Genomic DNA, 22,172 nt, shown 5'->3' with positions numbered 1-22,172 from the left:
GGATGGGGACAGAGATGGATGGGGAGACTGATGGGGACACAGATGGATGATGGATGGGGACACAGATGGATGGGGAGACTGATGGGGACACAGATGGATGGGGACACAGATGGATGGGGACACAGATGGATTATGGATGGGGACACAGATGGATGGGGACACAGATGGATTATTGATGGGGACACAGATGGATGGGGACACAGATGGATTATGGATGGGGACACAGATGGATGGGGACACAGATGGATTATTGATGGGGACACAGATGGATGGGGACACAGATGGATTATTGATGGGGACACAGATGGATGGGGAGACTGATGGGGACACAGATGGATGGGGACACAGATGGATGATGGATGGGGACACAGATGGATGGGGAGACTGATGGGGACACAGATGGATGGGGACACAGATGGATTATGGATGGGGACACAGATGGATGGGGAGACTGATGGGGACACAGATGGATGGGGACACAGATGGATTATGGATGGGGACACAGATGGATGGGGAAACAGATGGATGGGGACACAGATGGATTATGGATGGGGACACAGATGGATGGGGACACAGATGGATGATGGATGGGGACACAGATGGATGGGGACACAGATGGATGGGGACACAGATGGATGATGGATGGGGACACAGATGGATGATGGATGGGGACACAGATGGATGGGGAAACAGATGAATGGGGAGACTGATGGGGACACAGATGGATGGGGACACAGATGGATGGGGAAACAGATGAATGGGGAGACTGATGGGGACACAGATGGATTATGGATGGGGACACAGATGGATTATGGATGGGGACACAGATGGATTATGGATGGGGACACAGATGGATTATGGATGGGGACACAGATGGATGGGGACACAGATGGATGGGGAGACTGATGGATGATGGATGGGGACACAGATGGATGGGGACACAGATGGATGGGGACACAGATGGATGGGGAGACTGATGGGGACACGGGTGTAAAGCCTCGTGCACGCTGCAAGTTTAGCCCCGCTGCATGATGCTCCAGCGTTAAGGTGCCAGCAAAGAATACAGGGCCACCAGCCAGTCCTGCTGTCAGCAGTAAGTCAAATTCTATTCTTCTTCTACTGTGGATTTATTTATAAATTATTTTTTCGGCCCGCGAATATGTGTAAAATATAGAATGTGGCCCTCGAAGTAAAAAGTTTGGAGACCCCTGGTCTAGGGGAATCGGGTAGTTTTTTTAAAATCGAAGCAGTACTTTCCGTTGTAGAGAGCGATCTTCTCCGCCGCTTCCGGGGTATGGTCTTCGGGACTGGGCGTTCCTAATTGATTGACAGGCTTCCGACGGTCGCACCCATCGCGTCACGAGTAGCCGAAAGAAGCCGAACGTCGGTGCGGCTCTATACGGCGCCTGCGCACCGACGTTCGGCTACTTCCGGCTACTCATGGCGTGATAGATGCGACCGTCGAAAGCCTGTCAATCAAATAGGAACGCCCAGTCCCGAAGACCATACCCCGGAAGCGGCGGAGAAGATGTATCTAAAACGGTAAGTATGGCTTCGATTTTAAAAAAAACTACCCGTTTCCCCTAGACAAAATGAGCCTCAATCTAAGGTTAAAAATTTACTTTTCGGGTGAACCTTCACTTTAAATATTTTTTAGGTTTAATTCTGCGTTAAAACTCCAGGCACAAAAATGTTTATTTAAATCTATTCCTCAATAGCCACAAAGGATATAAATCTATTTTGCAAACCCAGATACTACCTTGTAAAGGTAGGAGTGACATCATCACTATGCTGTACATAGACTGGGCAGACAGCACAGACAATGCTGTGGGAGGGACCCAGCAGGTCCCACCCACTACAGGCTGCTTGCAGAAAAATGCAGGAGGGGGGCGGAGTTGAGATGGTCACCCTGCACAAGGGGAGAGAGGGAGCAGCAATGACGGGTCTCTATTCCAGGAAGCTTCTGCGTGTCGGGGGGGGGGGGGGGCAAGTCTCACATTGGATTACTGCGCAGATCTGGAGGAAACGCACAAAGCCCACCAAGACTCGAGGAAGAATACACTTGGATTAAGGCTTACCTGTAGGTGCAAGAAATATCTCCTTAACCTACACGGTCTTCACGAAAACAGGCACCAATGTCTACGGCGCAGGCGCACTAAGCGTGCCGTTTTTGTGAATGGTAAATTCAGGGTTAATCCCGAATTTTCACGCATGCGCGGGAGTGATGTCATCACCGCTCCGGCCAATCACCGCTCCGGAGCGGCGATAACAGGAAGATCGTCGGAGACATAGCAAAGGGCACAGAGGAGAAATTCAGGGGCTTCGATCTCAGGTAAGTCGATCATAATGAGCTAGTATTCTATGCATACTAGCTCATCACTTTCTCTTGCAGGGTTTAAAAAAAAAAAATTCTAAAAATCTTGTGTTCTCTTCTCAGTCATGTTGTAGGCGGCCATTTATCAGCTGCGCAAGTGTTCATCCTATTTACTAGAAGTCTGTGGATCACGTTTCAGTTATGTCACCGGCACATGAAGCAGTGATTGGCTGAATATTCAGGAGGACAAGCTGTGCCAGGATATGCTTCCTCTATGTAAGAGTAGTCACTGGTACGTGTAGTATGAAGAGGACCTGTATATGGTGACCCTTGGGAGACGTTGGGTCCTCCTCTATGTAGGAGTAGTCACTGGTACGTGTAGTATGAAGAGGACCTGTATATGGGGACCCTTGGGAGACGTTGGGTCCTCCTCTATAGTGAGTAGTCACTGGTACGTGTAGTATGAAGAGGACCTGTATATGGTGACCCTTGGGAGACGTTGGGTCCTCCTCTATGTAAGAGTAGTCACTGGTACGTGTAGTATGAAGAGGACCTGTATATGGTGACCCTTGGGAGACGTTGGGTCCTCCTCTATGTAAGAGTAGTCACTGGTACGTGTAGTATGAAGAGGACCTGTATATGGTGACCCTTGGGAGACGTTGGGTCCTCCTCTATAGTGAGTAGTCCCTGGTACGTGTAGTATGAAGAGGACCTGTATATGGTGACCCTTGGGAGACGTTGGGTCCTCCTCTATGTAAGAGTAGTCACTGGTACGTGTAGTATGAAGAGGACCTGTATATGGTGACCCTTGGGAGACGTTGGGTCCTCCTCTATGTAAGAGTAGTCACTGGTACGTGTAGTATGAAGAGGACCTGTATATGGTGACCCTTGGGAGACGTTGGGTCCTCCTCTATAGTGAGTAGTCACTGGTACGTGTAGTATGAAGAGGACCTGTATATGGTGACCCTTAGGAGACGCTGGGTCCTCCTCTATAGTGAGTAGTCACTGGTACGTGTAGTATGAAGAGGACCTGTATATGGTGACCCTTGGGAGACGTTGGGTCCTCCTCTATAGTGAGTAGTCACTGGTACGTGTAGTATGAAGAGGACCTGTATATGGTGACCCTTGGGAGACGTTGGGTCCTCCTCTATAGTGGGTAGACACTGGTATGTGTAGTATGAAGAGGACCTGTATATGGTGACCCTTGGGAGACGTTGGGTCCTCCTCTATAGTGAGTAGTCACTGGTACGTGTAGTATGAAGAGGACCTGTATATGGTGACCCTTGGGAGACGTTGGGTCCTCTATAGTGAGTAGTCACTGGTACATGTAGTATGAAGAGGACCTGTATATGGTGACCCTTGGGAGACGTTGGGTCCTCCTCTATGTAAGAGTAGTCACTGGTACGTGTAGTATGAAGAGGACCTGTATATGGTGACCCTTGGGAGACGTTGGGTCCTCCTCTATAGATAGGCGCAGTGTTATCTGCTGCCTTTCTACATTTCAGCACTCTGTTAGCAGCGGTTACTTTGTGCTGACTATGCACTGACCTCCAAATAACCCCGTATTATACTCTGATTCCATTGCTTGTTCTGTTATTAGCTCACAGTTGCAAGGCACTGTTATTAAAACCAGCGTGGAGTCACTTTAATATATATTTAAGAACGCAGCATTTGGGGGTTGTTGGTTCACATCGTGCTGCCATCCTGGTTAGTGGGGTCTACTGGGGGGTGGAATTGGATATTGAGATGGGAGAGGGGAAAAAAAAAATCATTATATATAATAATATATATTTTTTATATTTATTATTATTATTATTATTATTATTATATATATGTAAATACACGCACACACCTTGCTAGTACTGGGTTGGACCCCCTCATTCCATAGTAACATGATGGCATCACGCAGTTGCTGCATATTTCCATGATGTGAATCTCCTATTCTACCACATCCCAAAGGTGCTCTATTGGATGAGATCTGATGACTGTGGAGGCCATTGGAGTTCAGTGACCTCATTGTCATGTATAAGATACCAGGGGTGAGATGATTGGCGCTTTGTGACATGGTGCATTATCCTGCTGGAAGGAGCCATCAGAAGATGGGTACACTGTAGTGGTAAAGGGTGGACATGGTCAGCAACATGGGCCGTGGCATTTAAACAAGGTTGCTCAAAGTGTGCCAATAAAATATCCCCCACACCATTACATTACCACCACCACCAGCCTGGACGGTTGATACAAGGAAGGATGGATCCATGCTTTCATGTTTACACCAAATTCTGATCCTACCATATGAATGTTTGAGCTGAAATTCAGACTCCTCTGACCAGGCAATGTTTTTCCAAACTTCTATTGTCCAATTTTAATGAGCCTGTGTGAATTGTAGCCTCAGTTTCCTGTTCTAAGCTGATCGGAGTGGCACCCGGTGTGGTGGTCTGCTGCTGTAGCCCATCTTCTTCAAAGTTTGATGTGTTGTCTGTTCAGAGATGGTATTCTGCATATCTTTATTGCAATGAGTGCGTATTTGAGTTACTGTTGCCTTTCTATCTCCTTGAACCAGTCTGCCCATTCTCCTCTGACCTCAACAAGGCATTTTCCTCCACACAACTGCCACTCAAAACTCAACTCTAGAGATGGATGTGGGTGAAAATCCCAGTAGATCAGCAGTTTTTGAAATGCTCAGACCAGCCCATCTGGCACCATGCCACCTTCACAGTAATTTAAATCCCCTTTCTTTCCTATTCTATTGCTCGGTTTGAACTTCAGGAGGTCGTCTTCACCACGTCTAGATATCTAAATGCATTGAGTTGCTGCCATGTGATTGGCTGATTAGAAATGTGTGTTACTACAGGTGCACCTAATAATGTGGCCTGTGTGTGTATAATATAATTCTATTGTCTATAAATGACTTCAGTTTTGTCCTACCTACCTACCGTATTTATTGCGGTATAACGTGCTCCCGCGTATACCGCGCACCCCTAAAGTTGCCCGAATCCTGTGGGGAAAAAAGTTTTTTTTGTACTTAGTTTTGGTGTCTTGCGCGGCATCCATCGGCGGGTCCGGCGGCCGTCTGCGGCTTCGGGTGTCCTCTTCGTCGGGTACGGCATTCGGGTGTCCTCTTCGTCGGGTCCAGGGTCCGTCTGCGGCTTCGGGTGTCCTCTTCGTCGGTTTCGGCGTCCTCCCCGCTCGTTTCCCGCGTCGAGTTTGAATACTGCGCCGACATATACAGAGCGCAGTACACTCGTGTATTGTCGGGCAGGCTCGGCAACTCTCGCGCTGACGTCCTGTACGTCCAGGACGTGAGCGCGGAAGGAGCCGAGACTGGCCGACTATACCCGAGTGTACTGCGCTCTGTATATGTCGGCGCAGTATTCAAACTCAGCGCGGGAAAGCGGGTATCGGCGTATACCGCGCACCCACGATTTTGCCCTGATTTTCAGGGCAAAAAAGTGCGCGGTATACGCCGATAAATACGTTAATTTCTGCAGCTGTGGTGAGCATAGTTAACATGTACATTTTCATAAATATTCCGCTTTTAACACGGGCAGGTAGAACTGCGGCAGTGAAAATGGCCAAAATGTTTTTGGATGGAAGAGTTAAAATCCTTCCAGTTCATTTTATGCCGTCTTTAAAGTGGAACTTTTACCCCTAACAACTTGATAAAAAAATAATGTTCTTTAGCAAGGATATTCCACATTAATAATTTTGCTACCACAGTAAACGTGTGCTGTAATTTGCCCCCAGCATTGCTCCGGTTTCTTCTTGCTTGAGGCTGCCATTTTGCTGAATCCCAGAGCCCCTGAACAGCAGTAAATCATAAAGCTGATCTAAACCCATAGATTTAATGGTTTAAAAAAAAAAAACATTTGCATTCCTGGAAGTGCTGTTACATTTGCTTGTGTCCTCAACCAAACTGTCAAATTATCAAATGGCTGGTATCATAACTGATCACATGTACAGTACCATGGCAGTTGCAGATCGAACAGAAGCAGCTTTCTTGGCTGTAAGGGATAGGAGGGTTTAATTTCACTTTAAGGCTGTCAGCAGTTAGGCCTCTACAAACACAGCAGTGTCTATAAATGGAGAGCAACTGAGCATGTGCAGAGCAGGATAAGACCCATACATTACTGGGTTTAAAAAAGTATAGGCACTTCTATTTAATGCAGTGTTTCTCAATTCCAGTCCTCAGGCCCCCCCAACAGGTCAGGTTTTCAGGATTTCCCTCAGATGAAAAGGCTGTGGTGATTACTAAGGCAGTGAAACTGATCAAATCACCTGTGCAAAATAATGGAAATCCTGAAAACCTGACCTGTTGGGGGGGCCTGAGGAGTGGAATTAAGAAACACTGATTTAATGTGTTAGTGATCTAGCAGGACTTAATTTTCTCACTAAAGTTCCACTTTAAGTTCTGCTAGAGGGTTTTCCCTTCACTGCCTGACCTGGAGATGTACCAGGAAGTCAATGGAAATCTGTCTAAATATTGGGAAATTCCCCAAGCCTGTCTCTTTTTTAACTTCACCTCTTGTTCTGGTCACAACTCTAAAATGTTAGATGCCCTGGGGACGTTGGTCACCAAGACATACAGAGGAGGGATTCCCTTCAGCAGGGACATGCATGGTAATACAATCTACAGCAGGGGTCTTAACTTGGTGGCCCTCCAGCTGTTGTGAAACTCCAAGTCCCATCATTCCTCTGCCTGAGGGAGTCATGCTTGTAACTGTCAGCCTTGCAATGCCTCATGGGACTTGTAGTTTCGCAACAGCTGGAGGGCCACCAGTTTGAGACCCCTGATCTAGAGAGTCTAAGGCCAGCCATAGATGGATCAAAATGTGTCTGGTTCAGCAGGAACTATCCGAATTTCTTTTCCATCTATGGGCAGGCTAGTTGTACTGGAAGTCTATCAATTGCCTTCAGTACAACCAGCCTGTCATACCATTTAATTATAAAAAAAATGATATAATGTGTATTTTATGTCTGTCAGCTGATCATTTGTTTACTGCTTCTTTCAGTTTACATGCTAGAAAGTGAGATGTAGAAGTTGCAGAAAAGTCATCTCTTATGGTGGGGTTGTGTTGGCAAAGTTTGCTGACTGTTCTCATTTTTTTGTACCCTTCAGTTGCTGATATGAGTTCAAGATGAGTGGAATTGGAGATAATCCCTCGGACCCTTCCAGGGTGGAGCAGCGGAAGAGGAAGGAGAGCCCAGATCAGCTCGGTCCCAGGTAAGGTATTACTTTCCTTACAGATGTTGTCTTCACTTTAATGTGACAAGTTCAGCCCAAGAATGCATCACTTTGAAATTGTAGGTTGTCATGGAATGATATACTGTACTGACTCGAGGTAGATCTTCTCATCACGCATTTGCTGAGACTGCATATTATAGTGTATTTGGTTAAGGTGACATAGTTGTGTTGATCAAAATGGAAAGCAATACTGGACATTAAGCCCAGGTTCACACTGGGTACGATTTGGTACGATTTGAGATGCGATTTCACATGTCAAATCGCATCTCAAATCGGAGGCATTTGCCGGCAATGGCACCGTCCTAATCGGTGCGACGCCGCATCTGCGGTGCTGCACCGATTTCAACAAGTAGTTCCTGTACTACTTTTTGCGATTTCAGGCCGCGATTTACATTAAACCCTGCACAGATGTCTCTTAAATCGCAGCCGAAATCTCGGCAAAACCGCAGCCGTAAAATCGCGATTTTACCACGATTTTGAATTCGCAGCAGTGTGAACCTAGCCTGAGGGCCAGTTCACACCAGACGCAGTTCCGTTCAGTTCCATGTGCTTTTTTTTAACCACTTCCGTACCGCCCACTATATATAGATAGATTGATTATAATATCTCTATCTATCTATCTATCTATCTATCTATCTATCTATCTATCTATCTATCTATCTATCTATCTATCTATCTATCTATCATCACACGTCGGCATTTTGAAGAGGAGCCGCTAGCAGGACCCGTCATGCCTTTTTTCTATTACAAGGGATGTTTACATTCCTTGTAATAGGAATAAAAGTGACACAATTTTTTTTTTTTTTTTTTAAAGAACAGTGTAAAAAATAAAAGGTAAAATAAATAAGAAAAAAAAAATGTTAAACGCACGCTGTCCCGACGAGCTCACATGCAGAAGTGAACACATACGTAAGCAGCGCCCGCATATGAAAATTGTGTTCAAACCACACATGTGAGGTATCGCCGCGATCAGTAAAGCGAGAGAAATAATTTTAGGCCTAGACTTTCTCTGTAACTCAAAACATGCAACCTGTAGATTTTTTTTTTTTTTTTTTTTTTTTTTTTTTCCAACGGCGCCTATGGAGATTTTTAAGGGTAAAAGTTTGTCGCCATTCCATGAGCGGGCGCAATTTTGAAGCGTGACATGTTGGGTAACAATTTACTCGGCGTAACATTATCTTTCACAACATAAAAAAAATTGGGCTAACTTTACTGTTTTAGTGTATTTCTTATATCAAAAAAGTGTATTTTTAAAAAAAAAAAAAGTGTGCTTGTAAGATCGCTGCGCAAATACGGTGTGACGTAAAGTACTGCAACAACTGCCATTTTATTCTCTAGGGTGTTAGAATTATTTTTTTTATGTTTGGGGGCTTTAAGTAATTTTCGAGCTAAAAACCTTGTTTTTAACTTGTAAACAACAAATCTCAGAAAGAGGCTTGGTCCTTAAGTGGTTAATACAGCAAACCTTTCGTGCATTCCTTATGTGTTCAGGTATATCTGGAGGTTCCAGTCTTCACTTTAGGTTGGTACTCTGCTTTATAAACCTCGCATATAATTACTCTTTAATCTGACTCGGAACAGTTTTTATGACTTAAAGCGGAGTTCCACCTAAAAATGGAACTTCCGCTTAACCCACTCCTCGCCGCCTTACATGCCACATTTGGCATGTAATTTTTTTGGGGGGGGGAGTGGGGGCTTCAGGAGAAGGGGACTTCCTGTCCCACTTCCTCCTTCCGCCGAGGGGCTGGAAAGGCGATTAGCTTAATCGCCTTTTCATAGCCCCTCCCTGTAGGTGAGCGCCTGTCCAATCGGACGGCGCCGCTCGCGCATGCGCACTGCCGCTCGCGCATGCGCAGTGGGTGCCCGGCCGTGAAGACGAAAGCTGTCACGGTTGGGTGCCCACACTAAGAATGAAGACGCCGGCCGGCGAGGAGGAGCGGAGCCCCGGCCGGCGCGTCGCTGGAGCCGTGGAGCAGGTAAGTGTCAGTTTATTAAAAGCCAGCAGCTACACTTTTTTTGTAGCTGCTGACTTTTAATAAACTTAAAAAAAAGGTGGAACACCCCTTTAATTTGGTTTTCACACCAGTTTAATTTTAACCTACATCTACAAATACAAATGTAAAATGATAGCATGAGCAAAATATACTGGATAATTCTCAGTGGCAGGGACAAAGCCTTGTGGAATCTGCTCCAGTTTAGGACGCAGCAAGCACCAGCAGGGAGCTTGGACATCCATTGACGGCAAACAGTGTTTTTTTTTTTTTTTTTTTTTTTTTTTAGGGGAACACAAGCTCTGGAACAGGCAATTTTAAGACCGCTCAAGAATCATCATCAAACTTTTAAAGTGAACCTGTCATGATACCAATACTAGCACTGCTGGCTCTTTTTGTGAATTCTAGTTGTTGAGGATGTCTTCAGCCCCAAAATATGTATACTGCAGGGGTTCTTGATCTTTTTCAGCGGATTGCCAGGTATATCCCCCCTGGTCAAATTATCATCAACACCAGTTCTATTGGGCACCTGTATGACTTAACAAGAGGCCAGTGACTTGGTTTTGCTGCATTTTAGATCCAGGCTGTACATTGTTCCTCAGTCTGCGTATGATTAGTCAGGATTAAGCCTCGTCTCTCCAAATTTCAAGTCCCACCCTCGTCGTTCAGCGTCCAAATCCCAGAACATTACAGGGCAGTAGAAGCTTTGGAATTTGACAGTTAAATGACAAAGTGTGACTAAAGCTGGCCATACACCAGAAGAATTGAGCGTTCATCCCAAAATTCTGAACAATCATTCTGCAGAACATTCCATTTAGCCAACTAATTTCATTTGAAAGCCCTCAGTTTTATCTAAACCCGGTACCTGAATGAAGTTTTTATGAATATTTGAATGTCCAACTTTAATATTAACATGCTCATGCAGAGCTTGGTGCTTGAATTCCTGATATGTCCTTACACAGGGTAATGCTCCATTCACACTGCTGCGTCTAGTGACTGTGCGTCATGCATAGGGAAGCCCATTTATTTGCATGGGCTGCCCTATGAGCGTCAAGCACATCAAAGAAGCTCCTGCACCTTTTTTGGACATAAAGTTTACCACAATTTTTTTTTTACCACTCGCGATTTGGGGTGCCATTAGCAATTATTTGAGGAGTTTATACTTGCCCTTCCAACAATAAAATTGCTTACAAAAAAGATTTTGTATCTAAATTGGAGGTTTACATCTCTAAAATGATAACCCATCGTCAATATTTTCCTCCATTTCTGATGCTGAAGAGGCTTCTATTGTGCAAGTTGATCTCCGAAATCAAAGCTGTAAAGTACTACATACCTCTGTCCTGGTCCCATCCCTGACAGCTATGGCACATTATGGAGAAACAGTGGCCACGTGGCGCCCCATTTTTTTTGCACATGGGGCAGAGCTTGGTGCTCAAATGTTTTAATACTGCACTAGGGAATACATATAGCGATTGATTTACTAAAACTAGAAGGTCAAACTTGGTGTAGCTCTGCAAAGAAATCGATCACCTTCCAGATTTTATTGTAGAAGCTGATTGGTGCAGTTTTTCATGGTAGACAGATTTTGCACTCCAGTTTTAGTGACTCAAACCCATAGTTTTACTAGTCAACACGTTAATAGAGCAGAGAGCTGCAGACTGTCAATTAGCAGCTCTCCACTCTGCCACCTCCTCTCTCACTGGATCGCTGAGCTGTGGAGGGGCAGAGTGGCCGGCTTGGGCTCTCAGCGGCTCGCTAAGAGGCTGAGCCGAGTGTCGGTCCAGGCACCTGGCGGGTCCCGATTTCCATTGTCGCAATGATGCGGTGCCTGGGCTGACTTCTGTGACGTCAGCAGAGAGTGGACTTCAGCCCCCAATCTGCTCAAAACGGGTCACAGAAGTGCAAAACGAACTGATCCACAGGAGAAGTATCGGCAAACAAGATTTGTCTGTACTTCTTCTTTAAGGATTTCTTCTGTAGCTTTACCATAGTTCCATTTTATACTGGACTGCTCTAATGTACAGGGACTAAACGGCACAAGCGTGTTTGATTACATGCGTTTCTGCAAATTAACCCCTTAACTGCACCCTGCATCACTGTGACCTCAGTGTGTGCTGCAGATGAGGTGACTGCCAACAAGTGGTTAAAGCGGGATTCCACCCGCAATTACGGCTTCACTGCCCGTTTCCTACTGCGCATGCGCGACTTGCACGGCGCTTTGTGAATGGGCGGCTGCCTCCTGGAATACACACAGTTCCCAGAAGGCAGCGCTCCCCATTCACCAGAAGACACAGCGACGAAGGACGAGGAAGAAGATGACCGCGGTGGAGGAAGAGGTAGAAGAGCTAGTTCCGCATAGCAACCGTCCTTTCTGGTGAGTATAAAATTTGTATTTATTTTTATTTTTTCAATTTTTATTTTATTTTAGGGAAAAAAATTAAATCGGGGTGGAACTCCACTTTAAATACTTTAGGATCATGACATTTATAATGTTGTAGTTTCTTTGCCACAGTTTTGTTCCTTTTTATCACTGTAGGAGTGTCAGAACATCTATGGCTGTATTCAGGGAGATGCAAACATGGCAGCCGGAGTGTGATGTGCGCTAGTTCCTGCTAAGCCATGAAATACATATGTATATTTCATTGCAGGAGGGATATGGGAGGAAGGGACCAGGCCCTCTGACTAACACAATCTTGTGACTGTCTTGTGTGATTCAGATACATATTTTGTTTAGGGTTGAAGACTAGAAACATTGTTTTAGCGCCGAAATCCTGCATGTGGCGTTGCAGAGTGGTAATCCGCTCACAGTATCTCATTATCTTACACACTGCCATCAGGCCCATGCAAGGAAAGTAGAATTGCTTACATGACTAAAAGAAATTTGCCCTGCTAACTCTCTTCACAATCCCTATAATTGTTGTTTTTCTTGTCCTAGCATCCATACGTGATTATTAGGATGGACAAATGTCTCATTAAGAATGACAGGCATGGGTCTGATGCATGGTCGGTCAATTCAAATAGTCACTTGTATGAGTGCAGACATATGGCTCCCTGCCCATTGTTCCTGGTGAAATATCTGCTCTTTTTCTAACCTGTCTTGATCATTTTGTTTTTTTACCTTGTGTAATGCCCCGTACACACGATTGGAATTTCCGATGGGATAAAATCCGATGGAATTTTCCGTCAGAATTCCGTTCAAGCTGTCTTGCATACACACTGTCGGACCAAATTCCGACCGTCCAAAACGCGGTGACGTAAAACACTACGACGAGCCGAGAAAAGTTAAGTTCAATGCTTCCGAGCATGCGTCGACTTGATTTTGAGCATGCGTGGGTTTTTTCTCCGTCAGAGTTCCACACAGATGATCGGAATTTCCAATCCATCGGAAAAAAATAAAACATGTTCTATTTCTAAACTCCGATGGGGCCCACACACGGTCGGACTTTTTTTCATCGGAAATTCCGATCGTGTGTACAAGGCATTACAGTTAACATACAGGTAGCCACGAAAGCTGGAATTTGTTTATAATATGGAATTCTGAAAATATGGAATCCCAATATGCCATAGCTAGAAAAGTTATACCAGACATACTGTAGGGCAGCGGTCTCCAAACTTTCTAAGCAAAGGGCCAATTTACTGTCCTTCAGGCTTTAGCGGGGCCGAACTGTGGTCAGTAATATGGAAAATGCCCCAGCATCAATGCCCCTTCATTGGTTTTAATGGGGGAGAATAGTGCCCCATTGTTTGTCGATGAGAAGGATAGTGCTCCATCATGGGTGTCGTGCAATAGTTTCCGAAGGGCCATATAAAGGAGTAAAGGGCCACGCCTGGCCCCCGGGCCGCAGTTTGGAGACCACTGCTCCTAGGGTACTGTACTAATATTATAAAAAGTTGGCTAGAAAACTATGGGCCCTCCGATTCTGTGCTTTATACCCTCATTTTGCATCACCAGGTATTGGTAATGGGTTTGTGTGCTTTAAACATTAGCTGGCTTGACCATGGTGGCTATTTGTGAAGGGATCTCTTGTTCATTCTCTATGGGTGTTCCTGCAGGGATGCTGCTCTGCTTACTTCTGTAGCCCTATAAGGAACCTTTAATAAAACCGAGTTAAAGCGCTGGCCTTGCCCTCTTAGTCATTAAGCTAATGATTACAAGGTCCATGACGCATTCATTTGGCAGCTAGAGTTGCTGGGATCTTGATATATATGGGAGTAAAAAGTATCCTAATAATACAGCAAAAGTAAACTTACTGGATTTTTGCAACTTAACCCTTTTGCTGCTGCACCATATTTTTTTCTATACATGCGCGCCTAAAATATGTATTTTTGGCATGAAGAGTACTTATGACCCCTAAAACATTATATATTTTCTGACAGTAGAGAACTTTTAGAATACAAAGATGGTGGTTGCATTCTTTTTGCTACTTAGATGTTTGCACAACTGTTTTATCATGCCTATATTGTTTTTCATTTTAGTGCACAAAAACATATTCTAATCCCCCCCCCCCCATAAAAGATGAGACTGTGTTGAATAAATAGATGCCAGATACATCAAGCCTCAAAATTACTTGGGGGACAGAAATCTACTTTGTAGACTAAATTTAACATGGGCAATGTATTAAAACCTGTACAGCTTATCAAACGAGGGTTAACCTTAAAGTGGTTGTAAACCTCAGACCTGAAATCTGAACAAAGGATATCCCTCTATAATGATGTGTACAGTGCCTTAAAAAAGTATTCATACCCCTTGAAATTTCCACATTTTTGTCATGTTGCAACCAAAAACGTAAATGCATTTTATGTGATAGACCAACACAAATGGTACATAATTGTGAAGTGAATAGAAAATGATAATTGTGTTTGTTTTGTTTTTTTGTCTTTTTTACAAATCTCTGAAAAGTGTGATGTATGTTTGTATTCGGCCCCCCCTGAGTCAATACTTTGTAGAACCACCTTTCGCTGCAATTACAGCTGCAAGTCTTTTTGGGTATGTCTCTACCAGCTTTGCACATCTAGAGTCAAATGTGCGCCCATTCTTCTTTGTAAAACAGGTTAAGCTCTGTCAGATTGGATGGAGAGAGTCTGTGAACAGCAATTTTCAAGTCTTGCCACATATTCTCAATTGGATTTAGATCTGGACTTTGACTGGGCCATTCTAACACATGAATATGCTTTGATTGAAACCATTCCATTGTATCTCTGGCTGTATGTTTAGGGTCGTTGTCCTACTGGAAGGTGAACATCTGCCCCAGTCTCAAGTCTTTTACAGGTTTTATTCTAAGATTGCCCTATATTTAGCTCCATCCATCTTCCCATCAACTCTGACCAGCTTCCCTGGCCCTGCTAAAGAAAAGCATCCCCACAAAATGATGCTGCCACCACCATGTTTCGCGGTGGGGATGGTGTGTTCAGGGTGATGTGCAGTGTTAGTTTTCCACCACACATAGCTTATTGCCTTTAGGCCAAAAAGTAAAATTTTCTGCTATCAGCATAAATCACTTCTGACAAGTTTTCCTGATACCAAGAGAAAAATGGTGACAGAGGAGGGACCTCCAGCAGTTTGACAACCTCGGCGCTACAGAACTCTCCTCACTGAGCTCTGTGTAACCTCGGCTCTACAGAACTCTCCTCGCTGAGCTCTGTGTAACCTCCATTCTACAGACCTCACCTCGCTGAGCTCTGTGTAACCTCGGCTCTACAGAACTCTCCTCACTGAGCTCTGTGTAACCTCGGCTCTACAGACCTCTCCTCACTGAGCTCTGTGTAACCTCCGTTCTACAGACCTCTCCTCACTGAGCTCTGTGTAACCTCCGTTCTACAGACCTCTCCTCACTGAGCTCTGTGTAACCTCCGTTCTACAGACCTCTCCTCACTGAGCTCTGTGTAACCTCCATTCTACAGACCTCTCCTCGCTGAGCTCTGTGTAACCTCGGCTCTACAGACCTCTCCTCACTGAGCTCTGTGTAACCTCCATTCTACAGACCTCACCTCGCTGAGCTCTGTGTAACCTCGGCTCTACAGACCTCTCCTCACTGAGCTCTGTGTAACCTCCATTCTACAGACCTCACCTCGCTGAGCTCTGTGTAACCTCCGTTCTACAGACCTCTCCTCACTGAGCTCTGTGTAACCTCCATTCTAAAGACCTCTCCTCACTGAGCTCTGTGTAACCTCGGCTCTACAGAACTCTCCTCACTGAGCTCTGTGTAACCTCCATTCTACAGACCTCACCTCGCTGAGCTCTGTGTAACCTCGGCTCTACAGACCTCTCCTCACTGAGCTCTGTGTAACCTCGCCTCTACAGACCTCACCTCGCTGAGCTCTGTGTAACCTCGGCTCTACAGACCTCTCCTCACTGAGCTCTGTGTAACCTCGCCTCTACAGACCTCACCTCGCTGAGCTCTGTGTAACCTCCATTCTACAGACCTCTCCTCGCTGAGCTCTGTGTAACCTCGGCTCTACAGAACTCTCCTCACTGAGCTCTGTGTAACCTCCATTCTACAGAACTCCCCTCACTGAGCTCTGTGTAACCTCGCCTCTACAGAGCTCACCTCGCTGAGCTCTGTGTAACCTCCATTCTACAGACCTCTCCTCGCTGAGCTCTGTGTAACCTCCGTTCTACAGACCTCTCCTCACTGAGCTCTATGTAACCTCGGCTCTACAGCACTCTCCTCACTGAGCTCTGTGTAACCTCGGCTCTACAGACCTCTCCTCACTGAGCTCTGTGTAACCTCCATTCTACAGACCTCACCTCGCTGAGCTCTGTGTAACCTCGGCTCTACAGACCTCTCCTCACTGAGCTCTGTGTAACCTCGCCTCTACAGACCTCACCTCGCTGAGCTCTGTGTAACCTCCATTCTACAGACCTCTCCTCGCTGAGCTCTGTGTAACCTCGGCTCTACAGAACTCTCCTCACTGAGCTCTGTGTAACCTCGCCTCTACAGAACTCCCCTCACTGAGCTCTGTGTAACCTCGCCTCTACAGACCTCACCTCGCTGAGCTCTGTGTAACCTCCATTCTACAGACCTCTCCTCGCTGAGCTCTGTGTAACCTCCGTTCTACAGACCTCTCCTCACTGAGCTCTGTGTAACCTCTGCTCTACAGAACTCTCCTCACTGAGCTCTGTGTAACCTCGGCTCTACAGAACTCTCCTCACTGAGCTCTGTGTAACCTCGCCTCTACAGAACTCCCCTCACTGAGCTCTGTGTAACCTCGCCTCTACAGACCTCTCCTCACTAAGCTCTGTGTAACCTCCATTCTACAGACCTCACCTCGCTGAGCTCTGTGTAACCTTGGCTCTACAGACCTTACCTCGCTGAGCTCTGTGTAACCTCCATTTTACAGACATCTCTTCGCTGAGCTCTGTGTAACCTCGCCTCTACAGACCTCTCCTCACTGAGCTCTGTGTAACCTTCATTCTACAGACCTCTCCTCACTGAGCTCTGTGTAACCTCCGTTCTACAGACCTCTCCTCGCTGAGCTCTGTGTAACCTCCGTTCTACAGACCTCTCCTCGCTGAGCTCTGTGTAACCTCCGTTCTACAGAACTCTCCTCACTGAGCTCTGTGTAACCTCGCCTCTACAGACCTCTCCTCACTGAGCTCTGTGTAACCTCGCCTCTACAGACCTCTCCTCACTGAGCTCTGTGTAACCTCGCCTCTACAGACCTCACCTCGCTGAGCTCTGTGTAACCTCGCCTCTACAGACCTCACCTCGCTGAGCTCTGTGTAACCTCCATTCTACAGACCTCTCCTCGCTGAGCTCTGTGTAACCTCCATTCTAAAGACCTCTCCTCACTGAGCTCTGTGTAACCTCGGCTCTACAGACCTCTCCTCACTGAGCTCTGTGTAACCTCCATTCTACAGACCTCACCTCGCTGAGCTCTGTGTAACCTCGGCTCTACAGAACTCTCCTCACTGAGCTCTGTGTAACCTCCATTCTACAGACCTCTCCTCGCTGAGCTCTGTGTAACCTCCGTTCTACAGAACTCTCCTCACTGAGCTCTGTGTAACCTCGCCTCTACAGACCTCTCCTCACTGAGCTCTGTGTAACCTCGCCTCTACAGACCTCTCCTCACTGAGCTCTGTGTAACCTCGCCTCTACAGACCTCACCTCGCTGAGCTCTGTGTAACCTCGCCTCTACAGACCTCGCCTCGCTGAGCTCTGTGTAACCTCCATTCTACAGACCTCACCTCGCTGAGCTCTGTGTAACCTCAGCTCTACAGACCTCTCCTCACTGAGCTCTGTGTAACCTCCATTCTAAAGACCTCTCCTCACTGAGCTCTGTGTAACCTCGGCTCTACAGACCTCTCCTCACTGAGCTCTGTGTAACCTCCATTCTACAGAACTCTCCTCACTGAGCTCTGTGTAACCTCCATTCTACAGACCTCGCCTCGCTGAGCTCTGTGTAACCTCGGCTCTACAGACCTCTCCTCACTGAGCTCTGTGTAACCTCGCCTCTACAGACCTCACCTCGCTGAGCTCTGTGTAACCTCCATTCTACAGACCTCTCCTCGCTGAGCTCTGTGTAACCTCGGCTCTACAGAACTCTCCTCACTGAGCTCTGTGTAACCTCCATTCTACAGAACTCCCCTCACTGAGCTCTGTGTAACCTCGCCTCTACAGACCTCACCTCGCTGAGCTCTGTGTAACCTCCATTCTACAGACCTCTCCTCGCTGAGCTCTGTGTAACCTCCGTTCTACAGACCTCACCTCGCTGAGCTCTGTGTAACCTCGGCTCTACAGAACTCTCCTCACTGAGCTCTGTGTAACCTCGGCTCTACAGACCTCTCCTCACTGAGCTCTGTGTAACCTCCATTCTACAGACCTCACCTCGCTGAGCTCTGTGTAACCTCGGCTCTACAGAACTCTCCTCACTGAGCTCTGTGTAACCTCCATTCTACAGACCTCGCCTCGCTGAGCTCTGTGTAACCTCGGCTCTACAGACCTCTCCTCACTGAGCTCTGTGTAACCTCGCCTCTACAGACCTCACCTCGTTGAGCTCTGTGTAACCTCCATTCTACAGACCTCTCCTCGCTGAGCTCTGTGTAACCTCGGCTCTACAGAACTCTCCTCACTGAGCTCTGTGTAACCTCGCCTCTACAGAACTCTCCTCACTGAGCTCTGTGTAACCTCGGATCTACAGAACTCTCCTCACTGAGCTCTGTGTAACCTTGGCTCTACAGAACTCTCCTCACTGAGCTCTGTGTAACCTCGGCTCTACAGAACTCTCCTCACTGAGCTCTGTGTAACCTCGGCTCTACAGACCTCTCCTCACTGAGCTCTGTGTAACCTCCATTCTACAGACCTCACCTCGCTGAGCTCTGTGTAACCTCGGCTCTACAGAACTCTCCTCACTGAGCTCTGTGTAACCTCCATTCTACAGACCTCGCCTCGCTGAGCTCTGTGTAACCTCGGCTCTACAGACCTCTCCTCACTGAGCTCTGTGTAACCTCGCCTCTACAGATCTCTCCTCACTGAGCTCTGTGTAACCTCGGCTCTACAGAACTCTCCTCACTGAGCTCTGTGTAACCTCCATTCTACAGACCTCGCCTCGCTGAGCTCTGTGTAACCTCGGCTCTACAGACCTCTCCTCACTGAGCTCTGTGTAACCTCGCCTCTACAGACCTCTCCTCACTGAGCTCTGTGTAACCTCGCCTCTACAGACCTCACCTCGCTGAGCTCTGTGTAACCTCGCCTCTACAGACCTCACCTCGCTGAGCTCTGTGTAACCTCCATTCTACAGACCTCTCCTCGCTGAGCTCTGTGTAACCTCCATTCTAAAGACCTCTCCTCACTGAGCTCTGTGTAACCTCGGCTCTACAGACCTCTCCTCACTGAGCTCTGTGTAACCTCCATTCTACAGACCTCACCTCGCTGAGCTCTGTGTAACCTCGGCTCTACAGAACTCTCCTCACTGAGCTCTGTGTAACCTCCATTCTACAGACCTCGCCTCGCTGAGCTCTGTGTAACCTCGGCTCTACAGACCTCTCCTCACTGAGCTCTGTGTAACCTCGCCTCTACAGACCTCACCTCGCTGAGCTCTGTGTAACCTCCATTCTACAGACCTCTCCTCGCTGAGCTCTGTGTAACCTCGGCTCTACAGAACTCTCCTCACTGAGCTCTGTGTAACCTCCATTCTACAGAACTCCCCTCACTGAGCTCTGTGTAACCTCGCCTCTACAGACCTCACCTCGCTGAGCTCTGTGTAACCTCCATTCTACAGACCTCACCTCGCTGAGCTCTGTGTAACCTCCGTTCTACAGACCTCACCTCGCTGAGCTCTGTGTAACCTCGGCTCTACAGAACTCTCCTCACTGAGCTCTGTGTAACCTCGGCTCTACAGACCTCTCCTCACTGAGCTCTGTGTAACCTCCATTCTACAGACCTCACCTCGCTGAGCTCTGTGTAACCTCGGCTCTACAGAACTCTCCTCACTGAGCTCTGTGTAACCTCCATTCTACAGACCTCGCCTCGCTGAGCTCTGTGTAACCTCGGCTCTACAGACCTCTCCTCACTGAGCTCTGTGTAACCTCGCCTCTACAGACCTCACCTCGTTGAGCTCTGTGTAACCTCCATTCTACAGACCTCTCCTCGCTGAGCTCTGTGTAACCTCGGCTCTACAGAACTCTCCTCACTGAGCTCTGTGTAACCTCGCCTCTACAGAACTCTCCTCACTGAGCTCTGTGTAACCTCGGATCTACAGAACTCTCCTCACTGAGCTCTGTGTAACCTTGGCTCTACAGACCTCTCCTCACTGAGCTCTGTGTAACCTCGGCTCTACAGAACTCTCCTCACTGAGCTCTGTGTAACCTCGGCTCTACAGACCTCTCCTCACTGAGCTCTGTGTAACCTCCATTCTACAGACCTCACCTCGCTGAGCTCTGTGTAACCTCGGCTCTACAGAACTCTCCTCACTGAGCTCTGTGTAACCTCCATTCTACAGACCTCGCCTCGCTGAGCTCTGTGTAACCTCGGCTCTACAGACCTCTCCTCACTGAGCTCTGTGTAACCTCGCCTCTACAGATCTCTCCTCACTGAGCTCTGTGTAACCTCGGCTCTACAGAACTCTCCTCACTGAGCTCTGTGTAACCTCCATTCTACAGACCTCGCCTCGCTGAGCTCTGTGTAACCTCGGCTCTACAGACCTCTCCTCACTGAGCTCTGTGTAACCTCGCCTCTACAGACCTCACCTCGTTGAGCTCTGTGTAACCTCCATTCTACAGACCTCTCCTCGCTGAGCTCTGTGTAACCTCGGCTCTACAGAACTCTCCTCACTGAGCTCTGTGTAACCTCGCCTCTACAGAACTCTCCTCACTGAGCTCTGTGTAACCTCGGATCTACAGAACTCTCCTCACTGAGCTCTGTGTAACCTTGGCTCTACAGACCTCTCCTCACTGAGCTCTGTGTAACCTCAGCTCTGCGCCCCCCTTTTTTTTTTTTTTAACTCCGACAGACAGGCTTTAAAATTCATAATTTTGAATGGATTTAGAGAAGAAAGGGCTGCAGATAAACGGGTACAACATTATAGGGGGATTTGTTTCATCTCTGTGTATCTGTGAGGACAGTCACTTCACTGAGTATATGTAAGGGTTTACAACCGCTTTAAATGATGATCCTATAATTATTTTCTAATGTGCGCAGTGATACCCATATGTGTTTCGCAATTGGCACATATGTGTGGGCAAGTTCAGTGGGGCAGGGGTTCTTTAAAAATTTGTTATAAATGTATTTTGTTGTTCTTCCAATCCATTCTTGTTTTTATTTTTTTACTTGATTGATATCCCAAAGGTTGTAAGTTCCCCCCCCCCCCCCCCCCTGTGTGATAGCATAGTACAAATGACAGGTCCTCTTTACCAAGACATCAGGAGTCTGTGCACAGAGGAGAGATTGGGCCCTAATCACCTAAAAGCCAGGAATCTCCAAGAAATTCCACAACAAGCCATCACCATAGTCACATTTCTGTTGCAGTCGCCTCCGTTGTGCAGATTTTCTCTCCCTTGTCTCTGGAGCTGGAAGTGATGGGAAATGTCTCTAGTGGTGACACAAACTGCAATCCAGAACTTTCTCAGTAAAATATTGAAGGGTTAGAACTTCTGTCAGATTGTTACTGTCTCACTTCCTGTCCCTTTCTCTGGTGTCTCATAAAGTGACAAACGGCTGACAGACATATTTATTCCTGAGTTACCCAGATTTTAAAAGGGTAGAGTTGGGCTTTAAAAAAAAAAAAGGGGTTTAATATGCCTATACAAAATGAGGCAAACCCAACCATGTTCAGGGCAGCCGCTACTGATACTGTACCTGATGACTGTTAATAAAGAGACCCTTCCTAGGGATCCAGCACTGTCCTCACCCGGGCCGGTTCTTTGCAGATCTTCCCGGCTTTGCCATTGGTAGAAGCGGGATATGACTCTCTGCGGCGTCACAGCCAGCGCCCCACTGCGCATGCATGATCCACATTGCACTCTGTAAATGGTCTCGCGGCAGTGTGTTTGACATACACGTTTTAATGTAGAACTCCAACTTCTTTTTTTCGGAGCTGGTGTAGAATGTGGCTGTAATGTAACAGGTTTGTATTGCTTTGTACCCTTTGTAGAGTAGTGTCATTGAACTGGAAATGAGGAGCACTT

At 46.9% G+C, this 22,172-nt stretch overlaps 1 protein-coding gene across 5 annotated transcripts in view; it reads left to right on the top strand.

The window, feature by feature from the left end:
- Nucleotides 1-22,172, top strand: part of NCOA2 (nuclear receptor coactivator 2) — a 329,643-nt gene that overhangs the window by 197,820 nt on the left and 109,651 nt on the right. For all 5 annotated transcript variants that reach the window (XM_040354387.1, XM_040354383.1, XM_040354388.1 and 2 more), the window contains one exon: nt 7,431-7,535. In XM_040354387.1, coding sequence (XP_040210321.1) covers nt 7,450-7,535 — 86 coding nt within the window. In that variant the 5' untranslated portion in view covers nt 7,431-7,449. The remainder of the gene's footprint in view (nt 1-7,430; nt 7,536-22,172) is intronic.

The sequence above is a fragment of the Rana temporaria genome, chromosome 5 (genome assembly GCF_905171775.1).
Source record: "Rana temporaria chromosome 5, aRanTem1.1, whole genome shotgun sequence".
NCBI classification, from domain to species: Eukaryota; Metazoa; Chordata; class Amphibia; order Anura; family Ranidae; genus Rana; species Rana temporaria.
Note: the sequence above shows the minus strand (reverse complement) of the source record. Positions and strands in the feature narration are given on the sequence as shown.